General features: G+C 32.4%; 5 protein-coding genes across 5 annotated transcripts; 2 read left to right on the forward strand and 3 right to left on the reverse strand.

The window, feature by feature from the left end:
- Positions 1-762: 762 nt before the first annotated feature.
- LOC123899810 (uncharacterized protein At2g38710) lies at positions 763-6,057 on the reverse strand. Its single transcript, XM_045951043.1, has 5 exons — positions 5,689-6,057; positions 4,894-5,013; positions 4,071-4,185; positions 3,228-3,321; positions 763-1,257 (listed from the first exon to the last, which is right to left on the reverse strand). Exons 1-5 carry the CDS (start codon positions 5,790-5,792, stop codon positions 1,055-1,057), a joined length of 636 nt encoding a protein of 211 aa, XP_045806999.1. The 5' UTR covers positions 5,793-6,057; the 3' UTR covers positions 763-1,054.
- A 4,021-nt stretch (positions 6,058-10,078) lies between these two features.
- Positions 10,079-11,117, forward strand: LOC123899820 (eggshell protein-like). The gene is made up of 2 exons (XM_045951052.1): positions 10,079-10,250; positions 10,359-11,117. Exons 1-2 carry the CDS (start codon positions 10,190-10,192, stop codon positions 10,721-10,723), a joined length of 426 nt encoding a protein of 141 aa, XP_045807008.1. The 5' UTR covers positions 10,079-10,189; the 3' UTR covers positions 10,724-11,117.
- A 2,027-nt stretch (positions 11,118-13,144) lies between these two features.
- On the forward strand, positions 13,145-16,104 carry LOC123899829 (uncharacterized protein At2g27730, mitochondrial). The gene is made up of 3 exons (XM_045951064.1): positions 13,145-13,378; positions 13,472-13,558; positions 15,837-16,104. The coding sequence occupies exons 1-3, from the start codon at positions 13,235-13,237 to the stop codon at positions 15,861-15,863; spliced, it is 258 nt and encodes an 85-aa protein (XP_045807020.1). The 5' UTR covers positions 13,145-13,234; the 3' UTR covers positions 15,864-16,104.
- Positions 16,105-16,699: 595 nt separating this feature from the next.
- LOC123911162 (transcription factor DIVARICATA-like) lies at positions 16,700-17,638 on the reverse strand. The gene is made up of 2 exons (XM_045962525.1): positions 17,197-17,638; positions 16,700-17,021 (listed from the first exon to the last, which is right to left on the reverse strand). The coding sequence occupies exons 1-2, from the start codon at positions 17,547-17,549 to the stop codon at positions 16,700-16,702; spliced, it is 675 nt and encodes a 224-aa protein (XP_045818481.1). The 5' UTR covers positions 17,550-17,638.
- A 1,825-nt stretch (positions 17,639-19,463) lies between these two features.
- Positions 19,464-21,736, reverse strand: LOC123899839 (transcription factor SRM1). Its single transcript, XM_045951075.1, has 2 exons — positions 21,200-21,736; positions 19,464-20,050 (listed from the first exon to the last, which is right to left on the reverse strand). The coding sequence occupies exons 1-2, from the start codon at positions 21,604-21,606 to the stop codon at positions 19,732-19,734; spliced, it is 726 nt and encodes a 241-aa protein (XP_045807031.1). The 5' UTR covers positions 21,607-21,736; the 3' UTR covers positions 19,464-19,731.
- Between the last annotated feature and the right edge of the window lie 727 nt (positions 21,737-22,463).

The raw sequence follows: 22,463 nt of genomic DNA on the forward strand, positions 1-22,463 counted from the left end.
ATGAATTGATGAAAAAATACCAACATATATAACAACCAATATTCTAACACTTTTTACATCTCTCATTCCATATTAGATTAGATTACTTGTTTAATTATTTCATATTAGAGAATGTAAAAATTGCTATTAAAAAAATACATAGACTTACTTGAAAGTCATGAAATTGATAATGATTAGAGGGTATAGTTGTTAAATATTGCTTTAAAAGTTGAGTAGATCAAATATTTTGAGACAATTTTTTTTCTATTTGAGTTGTTTATTTTAAAACAGAGTAAATAATAAACAAAATATCATGTTAACATGTACTCTTAAAACACATGTTAAGAATCTAAATATAATAATGTTCTCTTAAAATTTTGCAATTAATTTATTAAAAATATTAAAAATTTAATCAAATACATGAATATCAATAAAATAATTTTCTTATTTAAATCATTAACATATGTTTTGAAGAGGCATGGGATGCATCTTAACATTTCTCATTAACAAATCACTAAAATCAACTGTAAAATATAAATGAAAATTGCTTGTATTGTTGCAATTGGATTGTTGAAGCAAATCAACAAGCTAATCTAAAGACAACGACAATTAGATGGTTATTATTTGGTTGAGAGTCCGTGTGCATTGATTTGTCCAAGTACACCAGTGATCTTTATTTTGATTTATCATGCATTTCTTTATCTAAATTGTCAACCTTGATCATCATATCATATAAGATCTAACGATCATGAATTCATGATTCACTACCAACTGAGAGAAAGATTAAAATTCCAATTCCAATTTTTAACAAGACTAACATCAATCGTTTTAACAATGTTGCAGCTTTTCCCAAGCTGCTGAAGTGATTGATACAACAAGTATGTTCAGAGAATCTGAGTCCAGCACAATCAATTACTTCAAAATCAAATGAATTTGAAGAATGTAAAGAGCTGGAAGTAGTTACAGTAGTTTAGTTAAGAAAACAAATTTGCACAAAGTTCTTTTCTTTTGGAAATTATATTCCTTCTTTTACCATCAAAGCTATGCAAGCATTAGAAAATGTCTGAAAAAATAACTAGCTAGGTAACTTAGCTCCAACAATGGATGGAGCTTCACCTCTTGTTTGCTTCACATAGGCAACATATTCACCATAGTGCATGGTAAATAAGGTGCTTTGGTATCTGGTTAGCTTTATTTTCTTCCTGAGTGAATCAGTGATTCTACTATTGCAGCCTGCTTTACGTATCAAAGAATCAATGGCCTCTAACTGAGTCCAACCTGAAACCCAAGCAAACATGGATAAGCATGGGATGCACGTTGGTTCCCACCCGTTTTTCACCACAAACAATTAGGGGTCCCCTAAGAAATAAGGAATAGGGAAGAGCATTAAAACTAGTAAAGTTGAGTATAAGATCCTAAATATCTTAATTGGTCAGATGTATTTATAAAAGTATTCTTGTTTTGAGGACTTCCAGCAAATAATACTCTACCTGCCTGCCTGGTCTGCTCAAGTTCCGAATTGTCTATTAACTGGTAGATTTTCTAATTATAGTACGCTGCAATCCCAGCTCGTGCAGATTCGAACTATTTTAATAAATCTAACATTTGTTTCATGAGCTCCATTTTCTTATAGCATTTACTCTACCTGTCTGGCCTTGTCAAGTTCAGAACTGTTGTTCTTCTTTTACATAGCTCTATAACTAACTAGTAAGGATTGATATTTTGCATTACTGCTTAAAAAATCCTAAAGTAAAAGAAACCCCTGTCAACAACTTTAGGTAGATTTCAGAAATTGTTACAAAAATTTGATAGGTTAATAGAGTCGACATGTTGAATTTTAAATATCCTGCAGGTTTCTGAAACTGGTTGTAAGTGCTTCCTCACGTTTTAGCTTTAATGAATTTATGACTAGAAAAGGAAAAATGTACTCTTCAACATTCTCCTTTAGCAAAAACAGTGGCTGAAAAGATCGAATCCGTGCTGTCAAAATCGCAATCTTAATTTTACGTTTCAACAATTTCACGATCCTACGGCGGTTCAACAATCTAGATCGTATATGAACTCATACACTGGTGAAATTGCAGGCTTGATCGTGAAATCAATCGATTACACAATTCTTCACAGTTTCTGATTGAACCTGGGCCAGTTCAGCTTTGCGCAAGTCAGTTGCACAAAATCCCTAAAAAACATGAAAAAGCCCAAGTTTTTCAGACATGGCCAAGCTTCCCCCTCAGAATTGTGACACTGTCTCTCCCCTGTTGTGATTCGTTCAGTTTCTTTCCTCTCCCACATCTCTCCGTCTCTCTGCTCTTTGTTTCTTCCTTCTGAATCTCAGTGCCTGTGTCTCTCGCGACCTCTATGTCACTGGCTTCACGAGCACAGACACGCAGACTATGCACCTCTCTGGTGTCGCGAGACTTCTCTGAAAGGTGGTTGCCTCTGTTTTTGGTTTTGGCATCTCTTTGTTGCGATAGATACTGGTCGTAATGGGTTAGCGGATGCAGGTACTAGCTGCAAGGCTTTAAGTATGATCTTTTATGGACTTGGTTGTGTAGTGAGTCTGTAGTGTTATGTTTACGCTTCGAGTAGTTTATTTTGTGGACTTGGTTGTTATGTTTTGTATGTGATTTTTAAACAAAGACTTGTGAACTTATGCACTATATATTATAGAGATTAGTATTATTTTCAATTTCATAGGTTCATACGATCTTGGTTAAGATCTTACATTTTACGATCTTGCTACCTCCCCTTCCAATCTTAAGCAAGATCTCAATTTTGACAACATTGGATCGAATGACTTCGCTAAAACCGTTGGAAACTTGGTTTTTGAACTAAAAGGCAGTTACTTATGTATGGAACAATTGGTTTACACTTTTCGGATAGTATTAGCCTATTAGGTATGTGCTTCTACTTTGGAAAATAGATGATTCAGTATAAAGGTATCATAAAAATAGTGAAAGTAGAAATTTGTAGAAATATGTACTTTGCATTTTATGCAGTCCCTTGGGGCACTTGGTTAGAGCAGAATACTCTGTGTATTCAAAGGGTGTGCCACTAGGAAAAACATGTTCATAGACATGGGGACTACAGGTAAGTATGAACTGTTAGATGCAGTGTCGTTAACCCTCAGCTTCTGAACTTGCTATACAACTACAGTCAAAATACTTTTGACAACTTTGTGTGTGTGCGTGGCAATCTGACTACTAACTTCAAATGTTAAGCAATGCTCAATGGTGAACGTAAGTTACCTTCATGGGAAGCCACTTCAGGTAGGTATGTGGCACTTCGCCTGGTGTTATAGTCAGGATCAGAAAATTCAATAATTATACCATGTTTTCCTACCTGCAAGAAATAAACCAGCAGAATATGAGTGTGCGAAAGACAGTGCAATGTAAAGAATCTATAACAAAACCAATCAAAACCAAGATCCCTCTCCCTGTCCACTTTCAAAATTACGAACCTCACCACCTCCATCTCAAAGTTCTTAGTAAGATTATTCTCAAAAATAATATACCAATCAAATCTTTTAAAACAGGCTCGGAAAAATTGTTAAGTCAATCATCACATACACAAAAAGTGAGTAGTAGTACATCTGATTGATATTATTAAATTTAGCCTTACCTTCCACAAACAATTGTTAAGTTAATCTATGTTCCGGAGGGTGAGTTTTTTTTACTACAAAGCAACTTGTCTATTGTAGGCACCCTTACTTTACATTCAGTAAGAGGCTGATTCCACAACTCAAACTTGTGACCTCCTGGTCACATGACAACTCCAACTGCTGCACAAGGCTCCCCCATTTTATTTTAAAATTCTTGAAAAATATATAAAATAAATAAAACGAGAGGAATAGAGCAAAGCAAGCCATGTGATCTCCAAGGTATTAAGAATAATTGGGAGATCAGGAGTCCCTTGAAAATGAAGAAAGTGGGATTGCTTTTATGTTAGCTACAATTATAAATGTTTGGCCACCATAGCAGTCTTTTACCCCATCCTCTAAAATAGTAAAAGATAGTAGACTACTATAGGTTAAATAACATTTGTGTGTTCATTTTCTGTCCAATAACCAAATCAAATAAATTAGTACATACCTCCCAATCAAGGTAATCATTAGCAGTTTCATAGTCAGTAAGAATAGAGACAGTGCACTCCAAAAGAGGAAGCTCCCTAGCCTCTATAGGTGGAAACCTGCGGTCCCTGAGAGCGCTGTAAGATAAGGGGGACATGGACAAGTGAGAAATATACAGATTTGAGTCCACTCGAAAGTAGAGTATAGAAAGATGACAGTTAAATTGCATTTGCCTGGAAATTTTCCAAGATGAAAAGGGAACATTATATCTCACTACTACGAGAACCTTTATGCTCAAAGTTCCATTGTATAATTAGAAGATAAGATAAAAAGGTATATGCATGTATTCATGGTAATCAAGGGAGAACACTACGGGAACCTTCCCTTAAAAGATGGCTATCGAGGGGGAGGAATCAAGCCACTTAAATGCTCCATCGGGCCTCTCATACTATTTGATGTGGCACTTGGGCACCCCATAATACGCAAGTCCCTATCATAGTACTGCCCCTGGGAGCCAACGTCCCAGAGGCTGCACTTTACACGCTTTACTCAGCCTTAAGGTTCAGCCCATCCATAGGTAGCCCTTTTCTAGCCACCGACAACCAAACTCTGATACTAATTGCTAAGTATCCAAGCACTTAGAGAACTCTCCCTTAAAAGCTACCTATCAAATATCAAGGAGGAAGAGCCAAGCCACTTAAATACTCAAACAGAGCATCTCATAATACTTGATGTGGGACTTAGACACCCTATAATACCCAACTTCTTATCATGACCATGTTCATTAATTTCACTGCAAGAAGGTGCCTTTCTAATGAATCTCCTTCATTTACACATCAACAAACCTAGTCAGTGCATAATCTCTGAAGCCATTGATCAAGCCACGTGCTTCTAGAGAACCAATGCATCCACGAAGACGAGGTTCTCCCCCATTTACCACTTTCTTCCAAGTAACAAACAATGGACTGAAACAAAGCAAAATTACATGAAACAAAAATGTTAGTAGTAATCAAATATAAATTATGATTTGATCAGAGTAGAAACATTTTTGTTCTTAAAAACCAGTAAAAAAGTCTTAAAACTTTTTAACAACCAAAGCATAGAATAAATACTCATTCCAACAATAGAAAGGCAATGTTACAATCAAACATAAATGACAAACATTCATGCAAAGTTCACTAAGACAACAGTTGAATTAAATTCTAGATATCTACTTTACAGCTTATGACAATTTTCATAAGTTTTTTATCAACTTATTTCATAAATTCACCAATATAGCTTGTGAAAACAAGTTATAGCATAGACAAAAACAACTTAACTTTATTATATCTTTTGCAATAGAAATAGTTTATGTAAGTTTATACATAACCGCTTATCATGAGCTGCAAATAAGTTGTTTATCCAAACATAGCCTGAGTTAGATTGACAAAGAAACCCAAAAGGGCAAAATTAAAAGAAACTTCATACATCGCGAAATTTAAACAGTATCACATCATATTTATAAAAAAATATCACACATCGGTCATTGAATTATTTCTTACAATTAAAGGGAACATGCAACAAATATTGTTAATTAGCTAAACATTAAAAATAAAATAAAAAACGAAGAAAATATCTAGAGAGAGAGAGAGAGAGATTACTGATGACCATCCTCGAAGGAAGGAGGGGGAGGTTGGTCGCCGTTGTAGTGAGCAACGAGGGTGTCGAAGCAGTAAACAACCATTTCTTTGTTAGCTGTCACCATTTTCGTTTCTAGATAGCGTTTTGTTGTATTGTCCTTTGTTAGTATATACTATAGTATAGGAATTAGTAAGAACAGATTTTCAGTGCTTATTGGAATCGATTAATTCAGAATCGATTCCAATCGGAACCCTAAATTGAGTAAGAAGCTTTTTTCTCTCCTCGCTCGTTCTAATCTATGCGGTGCTGTGCTGGCTGCTCCCACTTTCCCGCAAGAATAGTATTCTAGTAGTATAAACTTTATAAAGTGCTACATTACATATGATTCTATTGTCATTTTTCTTATTTATATATATATATATATACATATGATTTTGATTTTTAATTTTACCATTTTTTAAAGCACTTTTAGCGTGTTATAAGTAGTTAAGAAATTTCTAAATTTTATTTTTACTCTTTAGCATGTTATTATTATATTATATTATAGTTATGTCAAAAAAAAAAAATTATTATATTATAGTTTTTTTTGACACACAACTATATGATGTACTGCTTGTGTCAAGGACTGAAGGACGTATGTAAGATTCACTTTTTTTATAGGTAATGTAAGATTCAATTAGTAAAACATAAAGAATTACGAAAAAAAACTATGTTAAATTGGATAAAATGCGTTTTTGGTCCGTTAGCGAATTAAAGTTTTAGTATCCGTAAAAAAATTCTTTCATTTTGCCCTTGTGATTTCAAATTACTTTGATTTTAGTTCTTAATATGATCATGTCACGCAAAATTATTGAACCATTGCCACATGTTCATAGGGTGCTGACTTGACACATTTCAACAACGAAAACAAAAATTCCCACAAATTCTAGGGACGAAAACCAAAATTCATTCATATTACTTGGACGAAATTTATAATACATAAATGTGAAAATTTATTCTCCAATTCTTCATTTTCTACCTTGTCACCGCCACCATTGGAGAACTCTTCTCACATTCTTCAAACTACAAACCCCATAAATTATTCATTTTCTCGTAAGATATTTAATCTTGAGATCCTCATATAGATTCTAAAACATATTTCATCTTAATTTCTAAATTTCATTTAGTTTCCGTTATATATTTAGTGTTAAAAAAATAAAATCGTCTCATTCCATCACTTCTAGCCATCTGTTATCGACACATTGATTATATTATGGTATTCTAATTTCGTATATCATTCCACGACACAAACTTCAAGTCTTATGATAAAAATGGGAAAGAGAAATCAAATTTATCATAAAGCAAAAATTGTTGAAGAGATTGCAAGATTTTTAAAAATGGTACTATAAGTTTTTTTTCTTCCAAAAATTACCTTTTGAAGAGAATATCTTTTGCGTTGAAGAATTTATGGGTTTTTTAGGTTGAAGAAAGCGAGGGGAGTTTTTCCAGGGTGGTGGTGGCATGGTAGAAGATGAAGAATTGTAGAATGAGTTTTTTTGCATTTTTGAATTTTGAATTTGGGTCCAGTAATTTGAATGAATTTTGTTTTTTGTCCATGTAATTTGTGTAAGTTTTGGTTTTCGTCCATGTAATTTACCGAGATCGCGCCCTCTGAACACATGGAAGTGGTCCATTAGCAGATTCTGGCCATGTCAGCGTTTTTGTGTGACATGGCGACATTAAGAACTAATACCAACGTTCTTTGAAATTACATGGGCAAAATGAGAGATTTTTTTATAGGGACTAAAACTCAAATTCGCTAACTTTACAGGGATCAAAAGCATATTTTACCCTGCTAAATTTGTCAATGCTTTCCACTATCTTTTAAAATTATTCTTTAACAAAGAGAGAACTGGTTAATATTTTTTTATTTAATTATAGATATTTTGTGAAATAATGTCTTAATTAATTGCACATTTAGTTTCTTACATTTATTTTAGGTTTTAAGTTAGTCTCTTGTGTTTTAAACATTTCAAATTGGTTCGTTATATTTTAAATGTTTCAAGTTGGTCCTTCAAGTTTTAAATGTTTCAAGTTGGTCAATTAGGTGAAAATAGGGAATTGAGTCACGTGAGCCGCATAACTCAGTTGGTAGGAATATTGCATGTATTATGCAGGGACTAGAGTTCAAATCCCGATACTTCCACCTATTCATCTTAAAAAGGTGAAATCCTAGTCATTAGACACCAAAAAATAAATAGGGAATTGATGGGTTAATGGATGATTAGCCGGGATCAGGGTTGAGTGTGGTTTTAGGATTAAGTTAAATCAAAATTTATGAGGATTTATAAGTAATAAACTAGATATGTAAATAGATAGATAAAATTTTTACATTTACAGTATATAATTTATTTTTTATTGTACAATATATTTTAGCTAGTCAAGCCCTTTTCATTCTTCTTACCAAGGTTGTCAGAACCGGACCGGTCATCGAACCGGCAAGCTCACCGGTTCAAGGTTCAATTGGTCGGACCGGGTTCAACCGGGGTCGAACCGTTTTTAATTAAATATATATTTTAATTAATATATAAATAAAAAATATGAATAATTGTTCAATATTTCAGAATTTCACACATTAAAAAGATAAAATATCAAATGTCAAAATAAAATAAAATTTATAATTCAAACCAAATTAGAAATTATATAATAAACTAAGTTCAATAACACAAAATAGCACCATAACATCAATTGACAACATACTGCTTTCAAAAAAAATCAATTGACAACATACTACCAAAACCAAGTGCCAAGTGAAAAAGCAAAAACTAAATGTTCATCAAGTTCATAAAGACTAGTGTCCAAATGCATAGCTAAATGCAACGTAATAATCATTATAATGTTCATCTAGACATAAAAAGTTAAAAACTAATAATCATTATAGTCTTCAAGGTAATAGTAGTACCGCCGGCGCCGGAGCAAGAGGATGAAGGGGAAGGGTTTGTGGCAAGGTTGAAGAGGGTGGAGGAGAGAAGAGAAAAAAAATTAAGCGTTTTTACGTGATGACTAATGAGAGAAGAGAAAAAAGATGAAAAACAACTTTTCCTATTCCTACGTTGTTTCAGATTTTTTTTTTTTAAAAAAAAAAAAAAGATTTTGCCTTGTTTTTAAAAAAAAAAAAAAAAATTGCAAAACCGTTTGGACCGGCCGGCCGGTTCGCCGGTTCAACCCGGTTCAACCCGGTTCGCCACGGTTTTTTCCCGGTTGGTTTCCTGTCCGGTTTTCGATCATAACCGAGCCGGTTTCATGGCCGGTTCACGGTCCGACCGGTCCGACCGGCCGGTCCGGTCCGGTTCTGACAACCTTGCTTCTTACATTTATCATGTCTAATGGTCATTATAAAGAGTTGTTGATTGTACTCTATTAATTATTTGACTACAAACTTTTAGGTGTAGCGAGATGAAAATATGCCAAAGTGTAAGACCATCCACAATGGAGCACTCCATTTTTTAGTACTTAAATGGTCCCACATGGACACATCATCAATTTATTATTTTTTTTAATAATAGTACCTAATAGGTACTCAACCCCTCCAATGGAGCATTTCTTAAAAAGTTCTAAAATGGGTCATATCAATAACTTCACATCATTACAATATATTTAATTATCTATTTTATAATATAAATTGATTGAATTAATGATAAAATTACAAAATTAGTATGGACTATTTTTTTTATAATTCGAAAAAATAATTAAAATTCGAAATTTAATTTAAAATAATATTGCCAAATTTTAAAAATTACATAATTAAAAAATAATTTAAAATAATTAATAAAATGGTAATTTTGAAAGGAGTAGAATCCTTCAATTTGGTTTTGATTTATATGATAGAAGTATTTTTTTTTTCAACGGTAAAAAGAACAAACAATGACTACCAACGTCTATATATGGTTGACATTAAATTTTTATGCCAATTTAAAAGTTGTGATTTTTTTATTTTTTGAATATATTAAATAAAGTGGGTCCCATAAAAAGAAGAGAGAGAGAGTTCTTATATTAGAATTGGTACCTATTAAGTACTAAAATGTGTTGTGCTCCAATGGTAGTACCTAATAAGTACCATAAGTACCTAATAGGTACTACACCATTGGAGATGGTCTAACCCTTCATTGACCCAATAGGTGTTGATGATCCATTATCTTCGGTTCTTCGCAATTAGTTAGACATATATTATATTTTGTATATTTTTATTCCACCATCTATTAATAAATGTAATCCTTCAATGTATCAAAGGATGACTTTGACCCATTATCCTTGCAATCAACTAGCTAAACATTGTATTTTATATATTTTTATTGTACAATACAAAACAATTTTTATTTTGTACAATGTATTTTATCTAGTCTAGATCCTTCTATTCACATTAATATTACATTTATCCTTTTCAATTATCATTATAAATAGTTTTGTCAAAAAAAAAATTATCATTATAAATAGTTGTTAACGGTATTCATATTTCACAATAAACTCTCCGTTGTAACAAAGATGAAAACCAAGTATTTTATCTCATTGTGTCATTCATTGTTGCTTATATATGTTGAAGCAAGTGAGCCATTTTAATATGCGAAACAATGTGTGTGTGTGTGTAAATAGTAGCTATGCATGCACAGTTATTTCATTTTAAAATTTAATAAAAAAAATTGTTTATTTGCAGTATGTGAAAGAGGAGAATCAAAGAAAAACATTGGTGTAGATTGCAATGCATATTGGCCAGACGGAGGTCAAATTTGGAAAGGCAGTATTGGAACAAAAACAAACTTTCCAGGGGGCCGCGATGGAAAATGGGGTGGTGGTGGTGGAAAAGGGGGAGACACTAAAAGGTGGGTCTATAGTGAAAGGTGGGCCAAAGGATGGTGGGGCATCAGTGGAAAAGCAGGACATGGGTGGGCAAAAGGTGGTAGCGGTAGAAAAAAAGGGGACCGTGGTGGAAAAGGCAAAAACTTTCCACCTACTGGAAGGGGTGGTGGAAACATCATAGAATTAGAATCCCCTGATTATGAAATTGAGGATGATGATTGAAATGATGATGAATTTTAAAATAGAAAAAAAAAAAAAAAAAAAAAAAAAAAAAGGAAAATGGGGGAAAGATGGGCATAGGTGGAAAAGTCATAAACTTTCCCGATGGCGGAAATGGGAGATACACTTGAGAGTTGAGAGTGAATTAGATAAATCTACTTGAGTTATCTAATTCACAAATGTTTGAATTATTACATGTAAAAAGGGTTATTAGTCAATAAAAGTAGATTATTAAATAATCAGATGCTCTGATTTGTGAATTTTACTTTATTGTTTTTGTGATGAGATGGTTCTGGTTATGCTTTGTGTTGCAACATGGCAAATTGATTTTATTGCAGTAAGCTTAATTTCCAAAAAAATGCATGGATTCATATGACAATTGAAACACTTTTACTTACTTTTGTGGTATTCTTATGAATCATAGATAATGTTTCTTTAGTTTTGACATGTATTTTTTTTTTCTTTAGTTATTCTATCTCATCTGTTTTTTTGTATACACAAAATTTAGATATTAAACTAATATTTAAAGGTTAAATTTCTTAGACCAATTTATTGTCGATTATATGACACAAAGTTTATCTCAAAATTATAACTCCATATGCGGTTAGAATGCTTCATTGGTAATCAAAAGTTATTTTTTAATATTAATTTTTTTTTTAATTTTTTTTTATGCTTAACAAGTGTCCAGGAACACTGTTTAACATAATTCTTTTTTTTTTTAGGGTAAATAGGGTTTTACCCCCTGCAAAATAGGAAAATTTTGCATTACCTCCTGTAAAATAAAAAGTTGTGATTCCCCCCTAGTAATATTAAGATTCTTTGTTTTACCCCCTGAATTGACAACTTGGATTTAGAATCTTAATTTTGCTGACATGGCAACCATACGTGGGTTTTTTTTTTTACACATGGCTTTTTTTTTACTGTTTTTATTTATTTAATTTTTATTTTGCCACATATTGAGCTATATCATTTAAAAAAAATAAAAAATAAAAAACAAAAAAGGGAAAAAACAAACAGCAAGAAACATCAACAATTTTCACCACTCTTATGGGAAGAACAAACAACAACAACCCATTCTTTCATTCAATAAAAAAAAAAATCAAAACAACAACAACAAACTTCATCTTCAATCTTAAATTTCATCGCATCAATTCAATCTCAAACCCATAAATCCAAAACCATAAAAAACTCATAAGTTTCTCAAAACATAAAATCTCACGGTTCATTCTCCACCACCAGCCGCCGCCACCACCGTCGCCGTCCATCTCTCTTTCCCACCAATTGCATCTCTCTTCCTTGCAGCATCACTCTCACTAATTTCCGCCGATTTTCAGATCTGAATTTTGTTGTTTGTTGATTTTCCAAAAAATTAAAATTAAATCAGAATTATAATGATGTTTGGAGAACATGTGTTGTTGTTGTTTTTCTTGAACTTGTAATTGCTAACCCAACCCATATCCTTCACCAAGATCAAAGGAATGAACACGTGAGAGGTAGAGATCACGAAGGAGAGGAATGAATGAGTTGATTATGTTAGGTTTGTTGTTGGTGGTGGTGGTTATGGAGGAGGTGGAGGAAGAGTTTGAATTGGAGGAATTGTGGAGATGATGATTTTTTTTTTCTTTTCGATTTAGGGATTTGAGATGAAAGTTGCTTCATGAGATTTGATATGAAGGTTGTTTTTTGGAAAAAAAAATTGTGGGATTTGAGATGAAGATTTTTTTAATTTTAAATAACAATGATTTGGAATAATTATAATAATAAAAATAAATAAAAATTCTAAGAAAATCCACATATGCATGCCACATCATAAAAAAAAAGATTCCATGTCTAATTGGCGAATTAGGGGGGTAACTGAATGAATCTTTATATTACAGGGGGTAATCACAAAAAAAATATTTGCAGGGGGTAATGCAAAATTCGCCCATTTTGCAGGGGGTAAAACCCTATTTACCCTTTTTTTTATTATGTTGGAATAAAGATAGTCTATAATCACTAGAATTCATATAGACTCTTATCAAGTTAAGAATATAATAGGAAAAATATCATTAAAAATTTCATTAATAATATAAAGTAACTTATAATTTGGTATGTAGGATTTTAGGGTATGCTAACCTGAGATACTTGTTAAGTATATCAGAATAAGAAATAAATGGTAAAATTAATGTTAATAAAATAACTTTTTGTATTTTTAAGTATTAAATGTATAATTTCCAAAATAAATTTTCTTTTTAATATGACCGTTTAACATTTTGGTTTATTTTATTGGAAAATCTAATACATAATTTTATTGATGATCCTCGATTTACATAATATTTTTTTTATGATATCTATTCGGTTGGACCGGGTGCCGCCTTATACAGTGACCGGTCCGATGTTTATTTTTTGGATAAAATAAAACCGAAACTTCTAGGCCCTTGACTTTGTCTTTTGAAAAAATCAAGTTGAAATAATAATAAATAACCACTGATTCATCCCAATCCCTCTGTACTGAAATCATTTTTTACAATTACAATGGCAATGAGATCCGCACTGAGTCGAAGTAACGTGACTCGTTCGATGGATTCAACATCTCGCGGAGCTTTCACTCGCTTCTTCAGCGACAAAGGTAAGGTTCTTAGCGAAGAAGAACAAGCCAAAGAAAACGTCTACATTCAGGTACTTTCATTTTCTTCATTTTTTCCATTTTCGATCCGGTTATTTCTTTGATTTGAGCTCTGAAATTGTTGAATCGTTGATTTCTGTTTCCAGAAATGGGAGAGGGAAAAGTTGGAGAAACAGAAGCAAGAGGCCAGCAAGGCTAGGGCTGAGAAACACAAAGATGCTGCTGATAGCAAGGTACATATTGATTGATTGATTCATTGATTTTTAGGTTATTGATTGATGTTAATATTCATTTATGCATGTTTTGTGTGTGATTAAAATCAGATTTGTGTTAATTATTACTATATCTGTCATCAACTTTTGATTTGGTGTATTTTTGGATATGATGCTTTTTGTTCACTGCAAATTTTAATCTCATTTTTTAGTTTTTCTATCTTGAACAAAATTTATTTTATAATTTTGAAGCTATTTGAAGTTTCATTATCTGTTGGTTGGTTCCTAAGATTCATTTCTGAAAATTGATTCTATATTTTTCATATATTTCAATTTTTATGCATTAAAGCTCAGGATGGTTTATAGCTAAATGACAAATCATTTTATAGCTCATGATATTCTGTAGAATCTGTACTACCTTTCATGTGTTGGATATTATTTTTTGTTTAACTACTTTTTAGCTTTCTGAAACTTTTGGCCTAGCTGATTTTTTTTCTTTCTATTAACAATGGTTGAACATAATTCCGCTTCACATGGATATTTCTTTTTGCACGCCGTGATGACATGATTCTGAAATATGTAGTTGTGTTTTATGGACTTGGATATGAATCATATGATTGTCATATGAAGTATTCATTGTTTAGAAATTACCTAGCAAGTACTAACACTTTTTTAAGGGGGAGGCTTTCATTGTATAGTCATTACCTAGCTATGAACACACTCTTTTCAAGGTGGATTTGGCTTTTAGTGAAACTCATAATTTGTCTGAAGTTTCAATGAAATGGAATTGGAATGTTTGGGTGGGTGTAATAATGATTATAATTAAGCTGTACAAAACAGAACACATTATCACATTCTCTGTAATGAGGAATGGTATAGTCACAATCTTTAAATACAATCTAGTCAATTTATTGAGTGTGTTACAGGGCGTAACCCTTGCATTCTTGGTAATTCGTCACATTTCTTGTGTTTATAAAAATGGACAAATTGCTAAGAGTGTGTTACTAGCGATCCTTATCACGCAGTAGTTGACATGTGCATTTGTATGACTTAAGCTCTCTCCCTTTTTTTGCCTTCAAACTCCCAAGTTTAACTTTGAGCTTATGATTTTTATTTATGGAAACAAGTAATCTACTACCTCTTTTACGCTATAAACAGCTGAAGTATTTGATATCAATTAAATGTGATGCTTAACAAAATTGTATACATTTGAAGGTCTGCATCCAAACTCTTAACTTCCTAAAATGCTAATTTCTGATGCAGACATTTTCTTGCTAAATATTGTATGTTTTAGTACATATTTTGGTTATAATTTCAGTTTGCTGTGAATCAAAGGGTCCATTGCAAATTGTTTCTTGCATGTGCCTCCCAATATAGCAGGGAGATATGATTAATGCTTTCCCTTCCCGTTACCATGTTGCGCAGTTGTGCAAGTAACATAACTAATCTATTAGTGTGTTTGTTGTGCGGTGGCGAAAGTTGATTACGAATGAATTGGTTTTAGTTAAAAGTGAGTTGAGTGTAAAGTGATTTACGTTTGGATATCTTTGCTGTAAAACCAATTTGTATCATAGATGTTGATTGGATATCTCAATGGCACCACCAACTCTCCATTTTTCCATAAAATTCCATAGTTTTATACTTAAAATCTACATCTCCGATTCAACCCTTTCTTCATCCTCCATCTCTCAATGTTCTTCTCACAGCACACAAATATTCTCCATGTTTCATATATTTCATCTTCCATTTTTCTCGGATCATTATCGGCAGTTGTACAATGGGGACACAGATCTGTGTGTGGCTGTGAATGTTGATTAATGAGACCTGGTGAGAGTGATCAATGATAGCTGTGAAGGGTAATGTAGGAATACAAGGAAATTATGCAGTTGTAACCCAACAAAGGTGAAAAATTGATTTTGTGTTAAACGTAGAAGCTACGATTTGTAGCTTTTGGTAGAATCGCGTTAAGAAGGCAGAATTGATTTATGAAGAGAAAACCAAACATACTCAAAGAAGACTAGAATTGTGTTGACAGAGCAAAACGTGAGTTTGAGCTGTGGGAACGCCAACCCAAACACATGCTAAGTGATAGTTGAATCTTTCTTCAAGTTCATGTTTTGTCAATATGTCATATGGATTCAATTATCTGCCTGAAATTGAAAGTTCTAGGATTATTTATTGCTTTTGTTTTGCAGCAATTTGGTGACATTTAAGTTTTACTGTTGTGCTGAACTTTGGTTATTTGTATATTGCTTCATCCTCAGTTTAACACTTTCCTCTAATTTTATTTTTGCTGTAGAAATCTGACGGGTCGCAAAAGAACTGACTTTATCGGTCATGCCAGCTGTGAAGGTCGCTTATGGGAAGTAATCATGGGCAATAAAACACATTGACTCTGAGTGAACTGTGGTCATTGTATAGACTGTGTGTTTTCGTTTATCAGTAGTTTCTTCAATGGTGATGGATGAGACCATTTTGTTTGCATCCAACAAGTTTGGTACATTATGTCCTTTTCTGTGTTTTTTTACTTTTATGAGCTCAGTGCTAAACAAATTAGTAATCACTAATCAGTATGCTTAGAGAATGAAAAAAAATGGGAAGTATAGTGGCAGATCCTCTCAACTACTTGAGATTGAGGAACGAAGTAAAATCTTGGCCTTTGATTAAAAAATTTAAAAATATAGAAATTAGATTTTAAGGGTGCAGTCGTGTAGTCTTTTGACAAGCTTGTTTCCTTAAAAAAAAATTATTTATTGATAAAATTATTAAAATAAATTTATGCTTAATAAAAATATATTTCACTTATGCACTATAAACTTAGTATTATATTTATTGAATAAATAACATCTGATTTATATCATCTAATACATAAGAGTTATAGAATAAATTTTAAAAGTGAATTTTTTTGAACTGCTAGTAGTACAATAATGTTCTGCTGCATAGTTCATGTGGCATACTACATAAAAAAGTCGATGGTTCAATACTAAATTAAATCTAACACCAAGTTGAATACGAATTATAATCAGTTAATTCCTAAAAGTAGAATAAAACATTAAATAAAAACAACTTAGAATCTAATAATGCATTTTCTAGCCTATATTTGCAAGAGCTTGGGTTCAAACTTGGGTTCAATCTAATAATGCATTTTCTAGCCTATATTTTCTAATGCATTTGTGAACCCATTTGATCTTGCATACTGTTGGAGGGAAAATAATACATTCCTTCAGACTGGTGCAATGAACCAACACTGGGAGGCAGAACACAATTCCGATCAATAGGCGTTGGAGCTGAGTTACTATCTTCCAATGTAATGTCATGAATGCTTGATCTTTTCCTCTCTTTATGTTTATTCGCTTCATTCTTGCGAAGAAAGTACTTTTGAGCATGACTTGCTACTTGTGTTGGTGTTCTTGTCTTAACATAGTATCTTGAAATGAGTTTCCATTCCCCTTCTTTGTATTCCTTAAGCCCAGAAAGAAACGACCTGTCACATCAAACATATGTAATATTTAAGATCATAAACCATGAAAAAAATCTTTGTATTCCTTATTAATAATATATTTGCCGTTCAAAAAAGAAAAATCAGAAACCATGAAACAAAAATATGTTAGTTCAATCACATATCACAAAAAATAATTATAGTTCAATCTTTAACATACTTATGTTCTTCTTCGGTCCATGGTTTTCCTTTCCTCTTCTTCTGCTTCTCGTTATCACCATGTCTAGACATTCTACTGCCACTATTCACATCCAGGTCATCAGGATAGTTTGGAAGTTCAACCCGACCCGATTCAATTTCCAAAATATCATGGACCAAATCCTCGTAGTGATCCTTCACTTGTGCTGCCGACTTACCGGGAATTTTTTCAGCAATTTCCTCCCACCGGTTAGATGAATTCTCCGGCACAGTAATTAGAGCTTTCTCGAAAAGCTTGTTGTCTTCACGAGTCCACTGAGTTGGCCATAGTGTTCTGGCAGCGGCGGCAGCCATGTCAATTGTCTTCTGATGCATTGTTCGTTGTTGTGGTTTTCTTAGTTGAATTAAAGGCGAGGTAGTTATGTTGTGTTTTGTGTTTGGATAGTTTAAGAATAACGCGCTTAATATATTTATAGTAGGAAAAAAAATTAAAAACAAACAAGATATTTGGTGTATCTTGGTTTTATTTTCTAGTTTTTTATAATTACAATTACAATTAATCATATCATCATTCTATTTTTTTTTTTCCTGAGGATCATTTGAGTATTGATAAAACAAATCAATTCTAAGATTCGTGTCTTTTTTATTTTTAGAATTTGATAACGATGTAATGACTGTACCAAAATATTCTATACTATTATTTAGGATCAATTTGATGTGTAAGAAATATGGCATCATGTGTTTTTTCTTTACACAATCGTATCATATTTTTATATACACTTGAAAATAAAAAAGATATGATTTGAATTAAGATTTTTTTTTTCTTTCCTGAAACTGCCCACCATTCTCTCTCTCTCTCTGCGATGTGGAACCTCTCTATGGTATCTTTCTATTGATAAAAGGTTTCTTTGATTTTCACATTGACACTCAACAAGTAAAGGCTCGCTTATCAAAAAAAAAAAACAAGTAAAGGCTCTAAGAATTATTTAATGAAGATGTCAACACTCCAGTTGGATATAAAAAACTAAGAATATTCTGAATTATGAGAAATATGTGAGGGAAGTGTTTTTCTTGCACAAATATTCCATCAATATACCCGTTACTAGAGCTTATGGAGGTGATTTTGATTAAAGCTTCGTAGATGTTCCATTAGAGTTTTTCTTATTGGCCTTTTTTTTTCATTGGTGTTGTTGGTAAGAAGATAATAGAAAGTAAACCACATTTCTATCCGGAAAAAAAGAAAGCAAACCACATTTTTATTATTTGGGTTTTATAACAATAACGACTAGAGAATTACTGATTCATTCCGTGATAGAAAATTGGAGTTAAATGATTAAATATAGACCATTAGATTAAAAGTAACGAAGGGACCAGTGTCAAACTAAACTTTTACACCTCGAATCAAGATCGGTCGCGATCTGTTGCGAAAAAAACGTTTTTGCTTATTCAACTTAACCAAATCTAATGTAATTTTTGTAAGTTATTATCATGTCGTGCTGATTTTTTTGTTATAATCATGATACATGTTGATGAAGCTTGTTGAGAGAGCGAATGAATTTGGAGTAGGAAAAAAAACTACACTACTTTGGTAATTAAATTGAAAAAATACTCCCTTTTGCCATGTGTGTAGGTTCGACTCCTTTCTTAAGAAACAAATGGGAGATCAAATTAAATAACAACACATAAACAATACAATATTGAGTCACCGACTCTATTCGCGTCACACACTCACTAAGTCAGTCCAGCGCCGAAGACACAAAGAGTGAAAGATCGTCGAACAAAGCAACCGAATAATTATAAAAGACGTCGTCATTTGCATTGTTTCTGTTTGAAGGAAGCTATGAAGGAATTGAAGGAACCGAGTCACAAGGATTTTACCTATTATTTTCCTTTATTCTTTTAGATGTTTACTAATCAAAAAATCAAATGAATTTGTGACAATATTGTTTTGTTCCTTGTCATTTTTTATAATGAACATAAATTTTATCAATGGCAAATGTTGGTTCTTATACCAAGAGCTACCCATTTTCATTACAAGTTTACAATTGATTGAAAGGTTCTTTCGGGGAATGGATGTAGTATTGTTTGCAAGATTGAAAGCTAAGGGAAATAGTGAAAATGTCTAAAAGATAAGATACTCTTGAAGTGAACAATTTTTTACATTTTCTGGAAATAGTGAAAATGTCAATAAATTATTTTCATTCTTTCTACAAATGTATCATCTCTAATTAGTTTTTTAACTATCATCTTCTTTCTATCATAGTGGTTTACTTCAGGAGTCTATGATAAAGTTAAAACATATACAAATAAAAAAGATAAAGAATTACAAAGCAGTTATGATTGAATTGGACAGATAAAGAATTTTCAATTCCTGTAAAATTCATTCCTAAAAGTTCCCTATTTGTTTTAAGTAACTAAAACCACTAATAATTCAATTATCAACATACTCCTAGTGACTGTCAACTACCAACACCATAAACTCCACAAATAAAAACCGATAACTTAAAATCTAATGCATTTATATACAAAAACACACTCCTTCTACCATTCTTTGCATTTAAAATCCATAGTTTGAATACCCAAATGAACCCATTTGATCATGCAAATTGTTCGAGGGGTAATGATGATTTTGTTGAGGCTGACCACCGGGAGGAGGAACCCAGTTCTGATCAATAGGCATCGGAGCTTTATTAGTGTCTACCGATGTAATGTCGTGAATGCTTGATCTTTTCCTCTCTTTCTTCACTGCACTCTGGCGAAGAAAGTACTTCTGAGCATGACTTGCAACCTGTGTCGGTGTTCTTGTCACGACAACATTTCTTGAAATACTTCTCCAATCTCCTTTGCCATATGTGGTAAGCCCAACAAGAAACAGCCTGTCACATAAAACATATATAAGATCAGTAACCATGAAAGAAAAACTTTAAGATCAGTTTGTTCAATCAGAAAATCACATTACAAAAAATAGTGATGGTTTATATGTTAAAGTACAATGACGCAGTCTGTTATAGCCTTTATTTGAGGACATTTCATACTTTAGTATATCATAGAACAGAGAAATTCTAATATGGACACAAAATGTTTAAAATGATGTTGATTGATGTGACTATTTTATTTTTCTTTTAATTTTGTAATTTTATGAGTGTGTGTCTAAATTTGTGTCTATGTAAGAATACCTCCATAGAACAATAGTAATGCTATAATTTGAGGACATTTCATGTAATTTTATACGGCGGAACAATAACCTATGGCCGACCAGACTATAGCATTCGCAGGGCGGGCTACCGCTTTGGGCCTCAAATATGATTTGATTTGTGTGTGCGTGTGAGGTCCTTGATTCGATTCTCACCTAATTATAAATTGCAACTTTTGAATCTTAAAAAGCACAAAAGAATTAAAATTTAATAATCTTAAGACATCTCCTTGTAAGCCTAAATTTTTAGGAAGTCTCATATTATAAGCGCTCAATATATATTGGACCGACCCTGTCATATGATATGATCTATGAAGCTCGAACACAGAGACAGACACTCGACACATATAATAGTTTGAGAAAATGACATATGATACTAGATTTGTTGACCAATGTTTTTTTTGCTCGTTTCAAATTTAGTCAAAATTCAAAAATGAGTTTGACAAAATTACATAAATTCATTTCACTGGTACTATAATTTTGCAAAAACTCTAGGTGCGACTTTTGCAAAATTAAGTTGCTTTAATGTGGTTTCAACAAACTAGCTGTGATACCAGACACTAGTCAAAAGATTTTCCACCTCAAAATCTTCAGATAAAACAAGGTTTTAGAACAGAAAAACTGAATTCCCTCATTCCTAAAACAAATATTAAAAAAATAAAACTAACATTTTTAAAAAATTATAAAATAAATAAAAAACCCCAAAAACAGATTAAAATTAATTTGTTAATCCCATTCCTTGAAATTATGACATCCAAACAGTTATATGAAACAGAAAAAGTTGAAAAACTTCAAAATTAAAAACTAAATTGAACTGAAAATTTTGTGATACCTGTGTTCTTCTTCAGTCCACGGTGTTCCCTTCTTCCTCTCGTTATCACTATTTCTATTCTTTGAACCAAACGATATTTGATTCGAAGAATCCCAATCAGACAATCCACCGCCACCACCACCACTCACCGCCGCCAAGTCATCAGGATAGCTCGGAACCTCAACCCGACCTAATTCAATTTCCAACACATCATGTACCAAATCCTCATAGTGATCCCTAACTTCCGCCACAGACTTACCGGGAACTTGTTCAGCGATCTTTTCCCACCGGTTAGGTAAATCTTCCGGTACCATCAAAAGAGCTCTCTCGAAAAGCTTGTCATCTTCACGAGTCCACTGAGTTGGCTGAGTCGGCCACCGCGTTGTGGCGGCGGTGGCAGTAGCCATGGGAATTGTCTTCTGATACATCTTTGTTGTCGTTTTCTTAGTTGAATTCAAAAGGTGAGGTGTTTTGAGAGAGATAAGCGCTTTCTAGGAATTTTTTTTTGCTTATGCGTTTGTTTGGTGAGAGATTATATGAATAACGCGTTTAATATTTATAGGAGAGGGAGAAAAAAAATTAAAAACAAACAGATATTTGGTGTATCTTTGGTTTTATTATGAAAAAAAGTTAATTTAATTTTTGAGTTGGATTTAAGAAAATCTGTTTTGGTGGGTCCAGCTAATCAGGTTTTCAATAGCAACACGTTTTTGCTTTAATTAGATTTTATTTTTTCCTTTTTCTTTACTTTGTTTCCTTGTGAAGTTGTAGTGTACAGTGCATGGTGATTTGGAATTGGAATACACCGTTTCACCTATTTTTGGAAAATAATTACAATTAATCATATTAATCATCATTCTATTTTTATTTTGAGAACATTCATTCAATTGAGAAAATAATGAAACAAATCAATTTTAAGATTCGTGCATTTTTATTCTTAAAGATTTAATGACTATGCGATGACTGTATTATAATATATTTTATTTATTTTATATAGATGAAATAATAAAATAATGTAGTCAAGGAAGTAAAGAAGTGGAATGGGACAAGACCAATTAACCAACATCTAATTGAATGGATTCTTTATAACCCGCTTCGCCTTAACCTACCCATCCTACATAATCAAGAAAGACAGTGGCACGACCATCTTGATGTAGAAAGAAGAATTACTACATGACACGAAGGGAATTATTCATGTGATAAATCATATATTTTTTAAAAACTAATTATTAATTTTATTTTTAATTAAATTAATTTATTATATATATTTTATTAATTTTACTAC

This window comes from Trifolium pratense, linkage group LG1 (assembly GCF_020283565.1).
Source record: "Trifolium pratense cultivar HEN17-A07 linkage group LG1, ARS_RC_1.1, whole genome shotgun sequence".
NCBI classification, from domain to species: Eukaryota; Viridiplantae; Streptophyta; class Magnoliopsida; order Fabales; family Fabaceae; genus Trifolium; species Trifolium pratense.